Here is a 17,226-nt window from a genome sequence, read left to right as displayed (position 1 = left end):
TCCATTGCAAAACCATTGCACAAAACACATACTCCAGAAACTAGACTCAGCCAGAAGCTTAGGAAAAAGATTTTAAAGGGAATGGGGGATGCATGGGGAAGCCAACCCAAGGCCCACTCTCTTCGTCCCTGGAACACTTGCAAGATTTCCAGCCATATGTACACAAGGACACAATATATGAGCTGTACAGCGCTTTGTATTTCCATCATTTACAGAGGCCTTGTTTCTTCATGATTCCTCAGTGGTGTAATAAGAAAGCAGTGAAATAGTAAAACTTTGGAATTGACAATTATTGTACTTTTTTTTTGACTATGTAAATGTAAGCAGAGACTGTTTCATCCTGTTTGTTTACTAATGGCAAGAAAGGCTTATTTAGATTCTTATTAATCAGGTGCTAACAGTGTAAAGTGCTGAAGGATCTACCTTTGAGCATTTCTGATCCAATGCAATCGCAGGCAGAACAGAATGCATCTCCCTTTGAGTTTCAGGAGGGCACTAGGATGTGTAGCAACCTGCATTGAAAATGGAAGAACAGGAGATTGCACAGCAGTGCAACAGCAGGAGCTTTTGCCAACATTAGTGAGTGAGAGTGAGTCCACAGGATGAAAACATGACATCTTTTGTCATGAAGTTGTGAAGTGGAAATGATAGCTTAGAACAAATGGTAAGTCAAAAGAAGATAGCTGCTCTTAAAAAACAGAGAGAAGAAAAAAAGTGGATTTGATGAGGAAAATGAGTCAAGGAAAATCTTGTGGAATTTTCATAAGAAGCAGCATTTCTGTACCTATTGGAAGACAGAACACTTTGAGCAACAGAGGTTTTGATGGATAGGCAGTAAACAGAATATAAAATACCAGGCTTTAGCATTTTAGACTTGAGCTGTTTCTAAATTGTTTCCAAAGGTTACATAGCTATGATCATTTTTTTCTAGTATTCCTAAACTTTCATTAAAATGATTGAAAGCTACAGTGCTATTACCAGCTTCCTTACAGCTAGTTGTTACTGTAATCAACAGTTGCTTGAAGGAAGGCTTGATTAAAGTGTCACATAGTTATAGTTAACTGACATGTGACTTTTGTTTCTCCAGCAGGCTTCCTTATCTCAAGCCTTTAATGAGCACCATGTAGAAGAGGGTTTTTTTTCTCCTTGGGGCTTTTTTTTTTTTAAGTGAAACTCTTGAACTTTCCTCCGAAGCAAAGTTTGTTTGATGTTGAGTGTGTCTTATTCAAATGTCCTTGACATTGATATCAAAAGATCTTGTATAACCTGTGATGTATACACAGTAACAATGAGGAACTGAAACTTCTCCTCATATCATGTTTTGGGTTATACACACTCTAAGCATTAAAGCAGTTTAATTGTCTTCTGGGTAGGTAATGTCAGGAAAATTAATCCACAAACACCAGAGGTTTATGTCCAAAAAGGAGACAGAGGAGTCCTTTTTGCTTTATTCGAATAAAGGGAGAGGCCATGGGACATTCCCCTGGGATCTCTCAAATTTTTGGAGGACGCAGCCTCCTTTTTATCCTATTTTCCCGGCCGCATTTCCCTCTCTCTTTCCCCATTGGCTGAGGTACTTGAGAGGCACAGACTTCCCGGAACGCCTGATACCTGAAATTCCCCTCTAATGTATAACCCTCCCTTTTAATTTTTAATTCTTATAGAATTCATAGTTTTCCCCTCGTTGCTTCTTTCATCTTTCGATATCCAATTTCATTTATCAGCAGCCCTACAGTTTGTTTGTAAAGGCAAATATCTCTTTCCATTCATCAATCAGTGGGATCCATCCCATTGTTTCTTTTATCTCTCAGTGCTAGCCTTATCTATAGGCTGATCCACAACTCATTTGTAAAGACAAATTTAACATTCCTCTCAGTAACAGATAATAATAATTGTTATGACAGGAAAATACCTAGGGCTTGCTGAGCTATAAGAAGTCCTTGCCCTCAAAGTCCAATTGTCTTAGTTTGGTAATATGAGGTAAACAATGGGTGAAGCTGAAAAGTGGACAAAGGGTGTTGTAGTCAGATAATGCTCTTGTGAGGACTTTTGGGACTAGCTTAAAACATTCACTGCCATCCCAGAAGAAACTGTGCATCATGGACTGGTTCTGATTTTTACCTCTACAAGGTTTTCCAGGTCAGCTGAGAGCTACTGATGAAGTCACTTCAAACGCATTTGACACTGAAAGTTAAGAAATGCTTGGACAATCAAGTTTGATGACTCAGTTGTGGGAACAGTAACCTCCAACTGTGACACTGAAACAAACACCCGGGAGTGGCACTCTGGCTGCACTGGCCACTTCTAAAGCAATTACACCCTAATGTACCCAGTGCCTATTCAGAGAGGAGCTGATGGAGGCTTTGTTGGCAAGGAAGGAGTTCTTTTCTTTGTTCAGTAGCTGTAGTGTGAGCTTATCATCCACCTGTCCCCTCACAGGTACTCCCGGGAGAACATCCAAAGGGTTTTGAGAAGGGAAAACTGGGTTAATTTCCCTGTGCATGAGATAGATCTTGGAGAAGAGACTCCAGGCAGTTGGGAGGAGAGGCCAAGTGCATGGGTGGCATAGGAAAGGGGTTAAAAGACAACAGTACAAAGTGATAGTGCAGATAAGTACAGCAGCACTTCACTGTGGTTTGAAACAAAGAATATGGTGGAGGGGAGAGCCAATGAAAGCAGTCCTCCGGGTTATGAGAGAAATGCCACAGTAAAGATGTAGGAGAGGAATGTTATCGCAGGACCTGAGTATCTGCTGTAGTAAAAAAGCCTATGAGAGTCCTAAGAGGTATTTGGCATTGTAGATGAAGAAGAGTATTGAAATGTTAATTTCAAAGAACAAAGAAAGATGTAGAGTCTGGACTGATCCTTAGGGGTATCAGGTGTTGGCACTAATCACAGTGTCAAAAGAGAAGACTGAGAGGTTGTTCAGCATCTGGACTTCACAAATGTCAAGTTCTGAAGCAAGTAGCTCCATGTTAAGGGAAGCAGTCTGCAAGGCAACACGTTTGGGTCTGCTCAGGGACAGCGCATCCTGTGCCTGAGAGCTGCAAAGGTCTTAACATGAGCTAACTGTGTTAATACAAGGTAAGGTGTATCTGCAATATGAAGGGTCCTGTATGCCACCCAACGTGACTTGATTTACCCAATTTCCAGCAGGTATTTATAGTCTTGGTCTTTTTTCAGCAGTTGTCTATGTGTGTAGTCCAGGTTAGAATTTCTCTCTTTATAGAATCATAGAATGGTTTGGATTGGAAGGGATCTTCAGGATCAGGTAGTTCCTCCTCCTGCCATAGCCAGGGACACCTTCCACTAAAACAGGTTGCTCAGAGCCCCATCTAACCTGTCCTTGAACACCTCCAAGGATGGGGCATCCACAACTTCTCTGGGCAACCTGTCTCAGTGTCTCGCCACTCTGGAAGTGAAGAATTTCTTCCTAATATTTTTCTAAACCTGCTGTCTTTCAATTTAAAGCCATTCACCCTTGTCCTACCACTACCTGTCCTAGTAGGGTCACTCTCCAGCTCTGTTGTAGCCCCCTTTAGGTACCAGAAGGCTGCTCTAAGATTTCCCTGGAGACTTCCTGGTTGAACAGCCCCAACTCTCTCAGCCTGTGCTGAGGAGAGGTGCTTCATTCATGGCCCTCCTCTGGACTCACTCTAACAGGTCCATGCTTTTTCTTATGTTGGGGGCCCCAGAGCTGGATGCAGCACTCCAGGTGGGGTTTCACCAGAGTAGAACAGGGAAGAATAATCTCCTCCCTCGCCCTGCTGGCCATGCTGCTTTTGATGCAGCCCAGGATACAATTGGCATGTTGCTGGGTCATGTCAACCTTCTCGTCCACCAACACCCCCAAGTCCTTCTCCTGAGGGCTGCTTTCAATCTATGTTTTCTTTTATAGTGTACTACACATGTTTTAATATACTACATGTATTTTAATAGCATAATAATATTTTACTTTATAGAGTTCTCTTGCATCCATGATACAAAAAAATAGTGTGGTTCACAAAGGTCTTCTGATTTGCTTGCATCCAATAGGCATTAGCCCGTCACCTCCGACCTGGAACTCTGCGTGCTGTCTTTGGGAAGGACAAGATTCAGAATGCCGTTCACTGCACAGACCTGCCTGAAGATGGACTTTTAGAGGTAAGGCTTGTTAGACAAACATATTCTTATATTTCACAGGAAGTTATACAGTGAAATGCATCTCTTGACACTCTTTTAAGCCAGTAAGTGGCTATGTGGAGTAGCTCTGTTGTAGACCAGACTAGACACAAAAAGAGAGTTTATTAGAGGCATTTGACCCAGTTAATTTTGATAGTGTAAAAAAATTCATCCATGCACTTTTCTTGAATGAATATGGTACAATGAAGCATTCAATGTAATGAAACTCAAGAGTCTTTTCTTAGTCTGAATGTGTCCTTGGGTCTGAATATCAGTACCTGACAGTGCTTCTGCAGGGGCACTTTCTTAGCCCCTTCTTGGATGAACACCCTGACTCCTGATCTAGATTGTCTCTAGAGTGAGCTTTTGTAGAGCTTGGAATATTACAGTTACTAGGGATTCGAATCCTCCAGATAGGGGCCTGGTTTATTTGTAGATACTCATACTTACGCACATTGGTTGATATTTCCTGTGTTTTATATTAACTTACTAATTATTATCTCATTTTGGCTGTGTATGCCTTCATTAAAGTCCAATAAAAAGAAAAAATGTTAAATTAAGGGAATTTGTAAAGACAGAAGTACTCACTATGAAAACCAGAACATGCTCATTCACTTAATTTTGTGCCTCAAAACTAAGGTCCATAGCAGGGAGTTGAAGTGGTAAGTAGTCTTGGATCTATGTGTCAATGGAGATGCTTTTCTAGTGTATGCACAGCTTATTTTTTGCTATCTGTATATATTTGTGAGTGCTTTGCTGTCAGGTGTAGCAGAATCATGTAGCAGCAGATGTTGTCCTACTTAGATAATTTTACATTGCCAAAACAGTGGTTTCATGGGGGAGTGAGAAAGAGCTAACTTCATCACCATCTCCTTCCATGAGATAACCTGTGGGTTAAAGTGCTTTTGCTAGAAAATCCCATCTAGTTTAAGGCACAGACTAATGAAATTCAGCACTGAGAGTGGCAACCAGTATAAACAAAGTTGCAGCTTTTTTGAGTGTTTTCAAGATGTCACTAAAAATGGACAACTTTTAGTTTGTTGCCTTAGGATTTATAGAAGCAATGCCTGAAGTTCCTCGGCCACTGCTTTCCAGCGGCAGCAGAACAAAAGGCATAGCCTGTAAGGGAAAAATTAAACATGCCAAACCTTAAAGAACGTTTTAGTACTCCATCAGAATTTCCACAGTCTGTTGCCTTTATGTTAGTCTAAAGCAGATTTTCTGGTTGTTTAAATTGAGCTGCTATAAGTGAGGCAAGAATTACTTCTCCAAAACAAAAACTGAGGCTGGCATTCTTTCTTAAGAGTCTCCATTACATGTGTTTGTCCTTTGAATCCTGCAGCTCAGTCATAACTGAAATTGTTGATCTAGTATTACTCTGAGTACACACCTTGCAGTTCCTGGTGCAGTCTGATTATTCTAACAGTTGTTTATTGATTGTCTTTTTTTGGGAAAGTGATCTGAGATATTTTTTTACAATAGGCATAATTGTGTGCAGAATATGGCTGTTCATCAATCTGTAGTTTCTTCTGTAACAGCCCAGGTTAAGCCAGCAGTTGTAAAGGACATCACTCAATGTTGTTTAGTGAGTAAATAAAGCAGTGAATGTTTTGAATTGAGCACAGTGGGTTTGTACAAAGGAAGCTTTGGCTGTACTTGTTGGTTGGTGTGTGGAGTATTTACACTGCTAATGCTAAAGCAGCTTATTAGGTCTCCTTGCCACAGTCCTGACTCCTGCTGTGGCTGCATGTCCTGTGTGCACACAGGTGTGTGCAGGGCCTGCAGTGCCCAAGGAATCCTGAAAGAAACGTAGAGGAACTGGTGCTGTTGACATTCTGTATAGAAAGCTGAATAGGTTGGTTTGTGTGTTAATTGATTTTGTGGCTTTTAAACTTCCAGAACCAAATGGAGATGGAAAGGCTGATTGACCAAGTATTCTATGATGGGCCTTAAATGCATAGTGTTTATGGAAGCACAACAGATGCATGTTTCCTTGTAGAAGGGAACATACTGGTGTCTTCCTGAGAACCGTGGTATCTTTAGTGCCATACACTGGCACTATCTTAAGATTTCTCCATCCTTCTCTGCAGTTTTCATCACCCAGTTTCAAATCTAGCTAAGATTTGAGGAATTTGCAATGGCAGTTGCTGTCTCATTGTCCACAACTGGAGACTTCTTAGAGGAGATGAGATAGGTAATTGAGGATTAAATAACATGCTTCCTGAAGTTAATAGCCAAGCTCTAGGTGGCTGTGGTGTTTTACATTTAATTGACTGTCACTAGGAAGAGCAAGGCTGTGACCTTTCTCCCAAAAATCATGACTAAGGAGTACTTGGTGAAAGGAGACAGAACAACACTGTCTTGGGAACAACAAGGTCTAATTAACTAAATAAAGGTCTGCTTGTGCACCTATTTTAGAACAGTATACTTGAATAATGTAGTACAGCAGTTTTTCAGTGTTTTTCTCGTAGACCTCTTTTCCATGGATCTGAAAAAAGGAAAGTTCACTTTTAATCTTAAAAACCCCTCAAGCAAACAAACCAACCCCAAAAGCAAATACAAGCATTGCTCCCACCAGTATGACTCTTAAGTCCCGTCTTTGTTCTGCAAACTACTTCACATTTTAGGCAGTGACTAAAGAATATCAGAATTAATGAATAACTCACTTTGGCTCAAGAAGGGAAGGGAGATGCAGTTGAGCCTTAAATGCGACTGGTCACAGTAGAAAAATCAGTGTGTTTTTTATTTGTAGAGCTGTAAGTGCTCTTTTTATTCCTAATTTAGTGATAGAGGAGAGTGACTATAGTCTTGAAATCTCTTAGATGAGTTGTTTGACTTACTGGGTCAGGCACTTACTTATTCACTTCATAGACTTGTGTGTCCTCTTATCAGTACAAAATGTATTTTTACAAATGACAATGGATAGACACAAATAGCTCAGAACAGTCTGTTTCCTCAGCCTTGTCATCAGTCTCCCATTTTAATGAGAAGAGGAAAGAAAGGAGGAAGAGTAGAGGAGGGAGACTGATAGCAATGGAGTATTTGTGAGATGATGCAGTTTCATGATTGAAGGTTCAAACAGCTGCTGATGCTTGTAGGACATTCATTCAGAGCAGATGGTTGCATTTGTTTCCCACATACAAAGCAGATACAGCTCTACCTCTTGTCAAGTTTCTTTTTTTTTCTCTGTTTTTTATAAAACAGGTACTATTGGTACTCACCTGGTTTCATGTTTCTTTGGAGTCAGGTAGAGCCAGGACTGGAACATGCATATTTTATATGCCAAGGAATTGCTCTCTTTAGCAGACTAGAGATGTGTCATCTACATGTGGTGAAAGATGATTCTGTTTCTCAACTCATTGTCTTTGACCTGAGGAACTTTTCTGATAAATATCTTGTTGAAATAGAAGCTTGCAAACGATTGGATCTGATGAATCATCATTCTCTAGACAAAAGAAGTTTCCTTAAAATTTATCATTCCTGGAATAGTTCTTAATCAAAGTAGTGATACAAGGTATTGTGGCTACCAGACTTCAGAGTTTTGTATCCCTCTTTAAAGAAGTCAAATTAAAAATCAGTCATGAAGGCCTTATTCACATCACTGAAAATACAGTGAGTAAAACTTCCCACAGGAGGTGGTGCTGTACACACACCTCAGTTCCCTGGGTCTCAAGTGGCTCAGTACCTTTTAGATTATGCAGGAAACCACATAATTAAAAAACGGGTAGCCTAGAACTGCAGTTATAACAAAGCCAGAATTTCCGGGGTTTGTCATGCTCTGCCTGTAATTTGTTGCTCATACTGTTCAGTTCAAGGTTTTGATTTTGGTTTTTGTGTGAGCAGTTCCATGAGGGCATTTGCAGTGCAGAAAATCACTCTGGAGATGATAGAATGCATTCATCTGGGGTAACCTGAAAGGTCTCTCCATTGCAGTGCAGCCTGCTGAGCCACCCACTCTGGCTTTGTGTTCCTGTGCCATGGTGTTGGGGCAATCAGTCAATCTCATGGGGTTTCTTTGCATAATTACCAAGTCCTTCATATGTGTTTGTGTGTGTATACTTAGACACAGAGCGAGAGAATGCTGCCCTCAGTGAGATAAAAGAATGAAAAAGAATTTGCTGCGGGATGGATAAAACTTGGGTTCTGCGGGAAACAGCTTCTTTCCGTGTTGCCGAGGGCGGCACTGTTAATACGGTGACTAATCCTTGGACAATATCGTGACAATTGCTGCGGGTGTGTGCTCACCCCTGCCTTTGTGTTTCTGCCAGGCTACGAGTGGAGCTGCAGAGGGGGGGTGATCTCAAGATTTCGTGGGAGCGGGGGATGTGCCAACTGCCTTCCCAATCCTGTGTCCCCAGGGGCGCTCTCGGCGCTAGCGCCGCCTGTGCCACCACATGGCTGCCGGGTGCGTCAGGCTCCCGCTTGGGCATCGGCACCGTGAAGAGACGTGTCACTTTTCAGTGTCATGGGCCGCTTTCCAGACAGGCAGGAGGGAGGACCTCCTCGAATATCGTTTGCTGGCCTTCTCCCTTGCCTCAGAGCTATTTGTGGCACTCACAGACATGAAAATAACTCATCAAAGGGGGATGACTTTGCTGTTATCAAAGAAGAGTGTGTTTCATGTGTCTTCTGAGAGAGCTGTCATGATGGTTGGCTTTTTCCCTATCACTTATTTGAATTTCAGCTGTGCAGTGGTGTTCAAGTGTAGGGCTGGGGACTGGCAGACTGTGCAACAAACTGCTGGAGGCTCTTTGTTCCTTTGCTCAGCCTTGCACCAGTGAGACTGGTTTACCACTAGGGTGTTGAAGCAAACAAGTAATATCACCCAGGGACAGATTAGCTATGGTGATCTGCTGGACAGAGGCTCCCACAGCTCTGGCACTGGAAGTTCAGCTGCCTGAATCTGGCCTTGGGGAGATGGGAGCTGATACTTACAGTAAGCAGTGACCAAATGGTCCAGTTCAGCAGAAGTGTTTTGTCCAGGCTGGTGCTGTGGACAGTGAAAAACGTGATCGTTTTCCTCAGACTTGGTATAAACTGAATGCTCTACTGAGTGTTAAAAGCTGTGCTGCTCCTAAGCTTTTGGTGCAGTGTGTATTCCACCTGCTAGAGGCCAGCTGTTCTTGGTCTGGCATTCCGGATCCTGCCAGGAGAAGCATGTCTTTTGTCTCCTTTCCTTTCCATTTATTCAGGGAGGCTGAGGGCAGAGTGGTATTTTAGCAAGCTGTTGAGAGTGAGCAGGGGAGCACCTGCTTTGGAGGGTGGAACACAACACATGCTTCCATAACCACTTCCTGTTACAGAAGCACTCTTGCCCTTTCCTGTGTGCTGCCTCCTTGGCTACCCACTGCCATTGTCTGCACATGTGGGTGTGCTGCAAGATGCTCGCTGTCATCCACCCTGGAAATGCTTCTGTACCAGAAATGAGCTGATCTGTGGTCTGAGGTTAAAGTGCAACAGTTTAGGACAGAAGGCATCAGAAGGATGTAGCTGTCTTAAAGTAGTCCTTTTTGGTGCATTGAGGTGTAGTCCAAGCAATTTAATAAAGCATGTCAATGAGTAACTCTCAGAAGCGTCAATATGCTTAGTGTGGAATTTGTGTGTGTCACACTTGGAACAAAGGTCTCCTGCATTGCTTGTTACCAATTAACTTGTCTGGTATTAGGCAAGCTGCCTCTGCCAGCCAAGAGCTAACTCTCCCCATTCACAGAGCAGCCCAGTTTGTAAAACATTACACAGCAGAAGTGCATAGCATGGCAATGAACCTTTCACTGAGGGCATTTCAGCCATCCGCATTTCCCTCAGGAGTCTTTAAAATATTTTAATAAGGAAGCCATTGTTTCACTCAGTCATACAGCAATTTTGCAATTAAGTCTTCTGTTAGAGGCCCATACTGAGCTGCATAATTCAGGGTAAAATGCTTTTCACTGCTTCCAGTGAAAAGTAATAAAACTGAGTGGTTTGAGTGGGGTTGGCTTTAACACTTTTTTCTCCCAAGTTTTCATCCAAGCAGTAGCTATTTTTGTCTGTCAGTTGGAAATTCCAGTCTCCCCTGGTACAAGATGATTTCTAGGGAGGTCTGTCAGATAATGGTTATTATGATTCAAGTGCTTCTCCATTTAAACTTTCTGAGACTTTTTATCCAACAGCTGTGGGAACAAGTTGGAAAGAATCTGGAGTGCAGGAAAACTTAATCTTACTTGGTGGTGTTTTTGCATATCAGAACATGTTAGCCAGCACTGGAATGCTGTCTCACAATGTTTCCTGATGCTGTATATATACTGGTACAGAGAATTACGTAATCCTTTTACAAAGGCCTATCTGAAGGAAATTAAGAATTAAAAATAGCAGTAATAGATGGATGGATATTGGAGACGGTGACTTCTCTTTTAAAGATTATTGTATTATTAGGTCATGTGCAGCCTTATTTTGAGCATAAGTTGTATAATTACTATGCTTGTGGGCTAGACAGGCAAACTAAACCAGGAACTTGTTTAAACAGTTGTGAAATAGTTCACCTCTTGTGCTTCCACTTCTGAGTAAAATCCGAGGTCCAGTAACCCCTTGTTCTGCCAAGTCTGGGGTTTATAAGTGTCAGAGGGAAGAAGTTAATGAGTGTGAACCAAGCAGCTGCCAAAGACCTTTAAGTTTCACCTGATCCTGAAGGTACCCTATATGATAAACAGGGCTTGGCTTTTGCCACGTGTTTGTGTTGCACTGAGCAAAGTAATTTTGTGGAGGGGAGGTCAAGGTGGAGGGAAGGCGTGACACTTCTTGATAACTCATCTGGGGCCCAGTTTGTGTCTTTGAGACTGCTGCCTTCTTTCTTTCCCTCAGCATGTTCTCATTTTTAACCAAAAAGCCCGAGTCCTTTTTCCATTTCTCCTTTTCCTCCAGCTGAAGCAGAGCAACATTTGGGCTACAACTCAGCTGCACCATGGGCAAACTACAGCAAAGAAGACAAAAAAGCCCCGGGGGGACAGCTTATATAGCAAGATCAGTAGGGGCATGCTGTAGTTTTACAGCATACATGTAGTTTTACAGTCACATAGAAGCTCAGAATATCCTTCATTTCTGGAGCAAGGGGCCCTGCACTTTATTTGGGGGATAAGAGAAATACTGTGGTTCTGTAACACACATGTGTGAGATGCACATAAATTTTTATGTGGTTTCCTGTTACTAACCTCAGCCAGTTGCACCTCCCACCTCTCTCTCAGAGGTCAAACAAATTATTAGCTCTGCTGGTGCTTCCTGTTACCCCTTCCCTTCTCAGTGCAGCTTCCTTCACTGACTACCATCAACCAGCAATAATTAAGAGGAGAATTTAAGTCAGCTATTTTCATGCATGTGTTGAAATATATGTGGAATATGGGAGGAAAAACTCAAAGCCAAATATGTTAATATGGATAGAAAACTGTGAATAAGATTTCCTGTCATAGATGCCAATACCATGGGATATATTGAGTTTAGAGTTTGTCAAGCTCTAGAAACTACTTCTTCTTTCGTAATTAATAATAGCTAATGATTCAAAGCATAGTCTCATGCCACTACGAGTTTTGTGCTGTTGTAGTGCTGTAGGCTTAGACACTGTGTTGATCCCATGCTAGCAGCTGTGCAAACACAAAACAGGATGGCAGTGGTCACCTGAAAGGACGTTGTCTGTAGTCTAGGGCTCTTTGAAGTCACCCAGCATCTTCTGGTTTCAGTAAGAGCTGGATTCTTCATCTTTAGCCCCTAAGTGCACTGGCACATAGGCAGGAATGATGCATCCACAGCTGTTCCTGAGATACACTGACATATGTCAGCAGGTGTCTGAGCAAGAAGCAATTCTTTCTGAAGTATTCAGAGTCACTAAGTGGGAAAGTTTCCTTCTATATTGGTGCCAATTACTGCTGTTCTGCTGGGGAGAGATAGTGTGCCAAGACTATCCAGCCACAAACCGGGCACTGTGGACTTCCTCAGGTAGTTGTCTTAGTCCAGCCATTGAATAGTAACTGGATCACTGAGGTGTTCAGTCCAGTCCTGCCATGGCAGTACATGGTTTGGCACTCAGCAGCAAGTGTTGAAATCATTGAAAGCTGATGAGACTCGGAACAAACTCTTGGCCTTTTAATACTGACCCATTCCATAGGGAAATGGAGCTTTCTAGATTCAATGACATCTCTCAGAAGGTTCTTTGAGCATTATGCTTGGAAAATTTGTGCCATTAGTTTGGTGGAACGTTTCCTCTTTGCCCAGTGAGCCACAGTCAGCGCAGGAGCTTGTGGTGGTGCATGCAAGGCCCCTGCTGGTGGTGCCTTTGATTGGTAGTTTCTTTCAGGATATTTTGTTACTCTCTCATCTTTGTAATTTTAGCACTCTTGCCATGTGTAGCCTATTGGGTCTCCTGCACAAATAATGCTGAACATCCCCGGTTGCTCAGGTAAGGCTTTAAATGCTGGGTGCCCTCTACTTTATTTATTTGTTTGCTGCTTCCATCCTTGCTTGAATCTGTGATGTGGTTGGAAAACATGTTCTTGTCTCTGTGTGATCACTTCCTCCTCTCTTGGCCATAACCTGGTAGATCATGAGGACCACGACTGTCAGTGCTCTGTGAGCAGGCTGGAGAGACTTTGCTCAGCATTGGCAAGGCCTGTGGCTTGTACGAACATATCCAAACCCGGCTTTACTTAGATACTGCAGGTATGAGCAGCAGGGGCCCTTTCCAGTGCTTTTATCCTGTGCTTGTGATGTGTTTGCAGCTTGCACTGACACCTGTGGTGCACTTACAGTGTCTTGTCTCACCTCAGTTTGCTGCTTCAAGGGCATCCTTACAAGACCTCCACAGCAAGTCTGTGAGGCAGGCAAGCAAGCGTCCCTCAAGATAAATGTGAAGTGCAGAGACAGTGCTCCTGATCACTCAGTGAGCTGCTTGGGATCCTCTGGAAAGCAGTACTTTCTGTCTTGTTGGAGTTTGTCACATCTGATGGGATCTTAGACTTTATTTCATTCCAAGCCATTGATGTGTTCTGATGGTGACCAAAGATGTTACTAAAAAAGTAGTTGGGAGAGTTCTGAACTAATATGTTCAGCTCCAGCTACAGAGCAGTTGGCTTATGATGGGGACTGAGAAGATTCAATGAACCTGTACCTTCTTGTTAAATCTACAAGTATCTATGCTTCAGAAATCAGATCTGAATCAGCACTGTAGTTACACATGATATAAAAACATATTGTTACTTTAAATTTGTTTCAGAGTTCACTTATTCTTCGTAGGGTAAATAGCATAAAATTCATCCTTGTTATTTATGATTGTAGTATAATGAACTACTGTCTTGTCCTCTCGTTTCCATCCTGTTTGGAATTTACATTTTTCTAATATTTTGTTTTATTGTTACAATTTCCAAATCGCTTCCCTTGCCCTTCTCTTCCACTGTGTTTTCGGAGTTGAACATAACCATATACAGTTTTTGGGGTGGCCATGTTAACAGCACACAACATAAAAGCACAGTGCACTCTGTGTTATTCTGTAGTGTTTATGTAATAAAATCTTCTGTTGCAAGGTTGTTTTTTTTGGTGCATAGGGGTTTTTATCCCAGCTCTACTTAAGAAATTAATGTGGATAGTTGAAGTGCATGTGTACAGATTGTTCTGTCTTGGGCAGCCTGGCTGGCTTTATTTCTTACATTGTGTGACGCTTGGGAGAGAGGCAGGAGTGATAAACCTGTCCTTTTTTTTTTTTTTTTAGAATAAACTAAACCCTCTCCATATTTGTTTGGGGAAAAAAAACACTTTATTTTCAGAACACATACAATAGTAGTAAGTAGACCATCTCTTTTGATAACTAGATTTCTTTCTGGAGTGCTTGTGGCTGAAAGGATGGTATGAATCCATGGGGGTTTTGGTGTGTTAATCTAATGATTTAGTCATGTGAATCAGCTGAGTGAACTGTAGCTGAAGTGTGGTTTAGGTATTAGGTGTTAGCAAGTGTCTTGCTAACAGCATTGATGAGTTCATACAGATGTACAAACCAATGTTAATGGGCAAAAAAAGCTTTTTGTTTCCTACTTCTTTCCTACAAACCTCAAACTGAGATAACATAAAAATTTTTCCGACCTAAATGTTTAGGGAGAGTGTACTGATGCTGAAACTTTGGGTCAGCAAAGACTGGATTGTGTGCCTGGATGCCTACACTGACTAAAGAGATAGTGGTGGTTTTGGGGAGAGAGTGCTGGTGAGTGTCTGTCTAACTGTGTGGAAGGCACCAAGATTCTTGACAGGCTCTAAATGGATACAGGGATGGAAAAGGCTTCCATGTCTCAGCTGCCAGTTTTGGTTCTGCAGAGATGAGGAAGGACTGAAAATTACTGTTGCCTTTCTGGTGATGATGAGAAATGAATCTGTGAACACAGCCCTTATCTTGCTAGCGTGTCACCCTGTCAGGCCTCTGGCTTCTGCCATGAAAGAGACTAACAGGGTCTCTTACCAAAAACTGCCAGCCCAGGGATCAAGGGGAATGAGAGTTGAGGTACCCTTTCGGTGCTGGGGTTTCTTTGAGGATGCAGTTCTACCTGTGTGGAGTGCTGCAACAGCTCAAGGTGTGCCTGTGTCTGGCCTGTTGACAAAAGCTCTGACTCCAAAGCTGCTCAGCAGGCACCTCTCATCAGCATTGCTGTTTGCATTGTTTTCTGGACAGAAGGAGAGTTAAATTTTAAGTGCCTTACACTTGAAATCTTCAGCACACTTTGTGCCTGTGCAGGGCCCTGTGTTAATACCAAGATCTTTTGCTCTCCTCCTTTGGAAAACTAGCTGTCTCACTTGCTCTGCTTCCCTCTTTCCAATTTTGCTTGGCCTTTCCATTCTCTTAGGGCACACATTGTTCAGATTATACTTGCCTGTGCTCAGCCAGGGCATTAGACTGGATTTTGTTATTGCCTGCTGTATTAGCTCCTGAAACTTTGTGGCAATGTGTGGAAGTGCTCAGAGAGAGCAGCCGTTCATTAACGTGAGTTTTGCTAGGAGTGAGTGTGATTGAAGCAAAACTTCATGAAACTGAAGCAGCCCTCAACTCCTCCTCAGTGAAGCAGTTTATGGGGTCAGAGCCAGAAGGTCACGGTTATTCACTTGTTACTTCCTGAGCATTATTGCTATTTGTCCCTGAACAGGAGTTAGAGAGGGCATAGCTGCATGCTGCAAAACAGGTAGATGGTTCCTGGGATCTGCAAGGGGAATACTGATGTTAAATTAGATCCTGTCTCATCCCTGGGAAACCGTGAGCACACCTGGACTTTAGCATCATTGGAAAGGCATTTGGGTGGCATCTGTGAAATGTGTTTGGTTGGTATCAGATCAGCTCCTGGTGTAGATTTGTGCTCTGTCTTGGATCCTGTAAAGATCAGAGGTATGCTTGGTTCAGAGAGGCTGACCGTGCCCTTGGTCAAATGTGAGGCTTGTTCAGATATTTTGTACTGGCACAGCTTCCTTTTCTGTGTTTTGGACTATACTTACACCTTGGGAAAAAGAGGAGCTGTATTTCCTAAAATACAGAGTATTTTGGAGTATTTCACCCCCATCCAGATGCTTGATGCAAGTGATCACGAAGTCTCCTTGGAAAAGGACCTGGTGCTTTTAGAATGGGGGTTCATCAAAGTGTCTCCTCATAGGATGAGGGCACCCCAAATCTCTTGGTAGTACTGAAATCTTGGTTCTTCTGAAGTCTTGGTTTTTCTCATAACCTGTGGTCATGGGATGGGTAACTAAGTTCTGGTGGTTCTTGTCCAGCACTGCCATGTTCCCAAGGGTGAGGTTCTTAGAGAGAAGGATCCTTTCTGCATACCACAGATATGCCTGCTCTTAACTGGTTTTACTGGGAGCTGGGTGGCATCTGAACCATATAAAGATAATTATACATAAAGAGAACATACAGGCATCTGGTTTTGGACAGTATATGAAATGCAGTGTTGCTTGTTCTGATAACTGAGCCTTGCCAGTACAGTCTGTGAGGATCTTGAACAATCCAATAAAAGCTAATTGAGGAGGAAGAGGTTTTGCACAGGTTGTAAGTAAACTGAGGTTGTTTGGCCCAGCTTGGGAAAATTTGTTGTACACAATCAAGGGGGCTTTGGACACTAAAATAGCAGAAATCCTTTTGTTGCTAGTGGCAAGTGAGCAGGCACTAGGCAGGGCCAGCATTTACCTATGTCAGTGTGTGCTGCAGGGCTGGATCAGTACTTAAATGCCACGGGTAGCCATGCAGCTCCAGCTGAGGCAGCCCAGGCAGGGGTGGGAGTTGACTCAGCTCAATTAAACTTGCTCCATGGCAGGGAAACGGGGCCTGTGGTGGCAGCAGTTGTATCAGCACCCCAGGCTGAGGCTGGACACGGAGTTATTACCTAGGAAGAAGCAGACTCCATTGCACCCGGCCTTTTTCTTTGCACTTGGCACAGCTCCCCACCCAAGGGGAGGTACCGAGGGCTGTACCTGGCCTGTGCTGGACACCTGCACTTGGCCAAGCTGGGAACAGAAGTCCAGCAGTGCCAGTGCTCAGAGCTGTAAAATTGAGCCAGTGTATATTAGTGCAAGTGTTTATGCAGACACAGTCTTATAGGCTTGTGTTGTTAAATATGTATCTCTCTCTCTGCTTTTTATTTTACTAGTGCTTTTGTGCATCTCTCTTATGAAATGCAGGTGTCCCATATAACAAGAAGAGAGATAAAATTCACTTTAATGGCTACAATTATATTTAACTATGCTGAGTCAATCTGGCAGAAAGAACAGCATGTTCAGAATCGCAGTTTAAAATGCAATGTCCTATTAGGCAGTAAGGAAAGTAATGGCTTCCTGAGGAGAGTGGATAGAGCAGATTAAAATAAAGAATCTTAAAGGTAATGCACATTTTTATTTGGTTTGGTGAAATGTCACATCTTGAGGCCCTTACCCTACCTGCAGGGCTGTTGACCAGCCCCAGCCCAGTGAGGCTGTGTCAGTGCCACTTTGTGAAAGGTTGTTTTGATATCAAGGCTGTTGTGTATCCAAAGCACTGGTGCCACTGAGCGAGCTGGATGCCCAGCCGAGAGTCTACACCTA

At 42.7% G+C, this 17,226-nt stretch overlaps 1 protein-coding gene across 5 annotated transcripts in view; it reads left to right on the top strand.

Annotated features, from left to right (window-relative positions):
- NME7 (NME/NM23 family member 7) overlaps positions 1–17,226 on the top strand; it is an 88,559-nt gene that overhangs the window by 69,481 nt on the left and 1,852 nt on the right. For all 5 annotated transcript variants that reach the window (XM_088158892.1, XM_014878600.2, XM_088158893.1 and 2 more), the window contains one exon: positions 4,036–4,143. In XM_088158892.1, the coding sequence (XP_088015018.1) occupies positions 4,036–4,143 (108 nt within the window). The remainder of the gene's footprint in view (positions 1–4,035; positions 4,144–17,226) is intronic.

The sequence above is a fragment of the Sturnus vulgaris genome, chromosome 2, assembly GCF_052056855.1.
Source record: "Sturnus vulgaris isolate bStuVul1 chromosome 2, bStuVul1.hap1, whole genome shotgun sequence".
Classification (NCBI taxonomy): domain Eukaryota; kingdom Metazoa; phylum Chordata; class Aves; order Passeriformes; family Sturnidae; genus Sturnus; species Sturnus vulgaris.
Note: the sequence above shows the minus strand (reverse complement) of the source record. Positions and strands in the feature narration are given on the sequence as shown.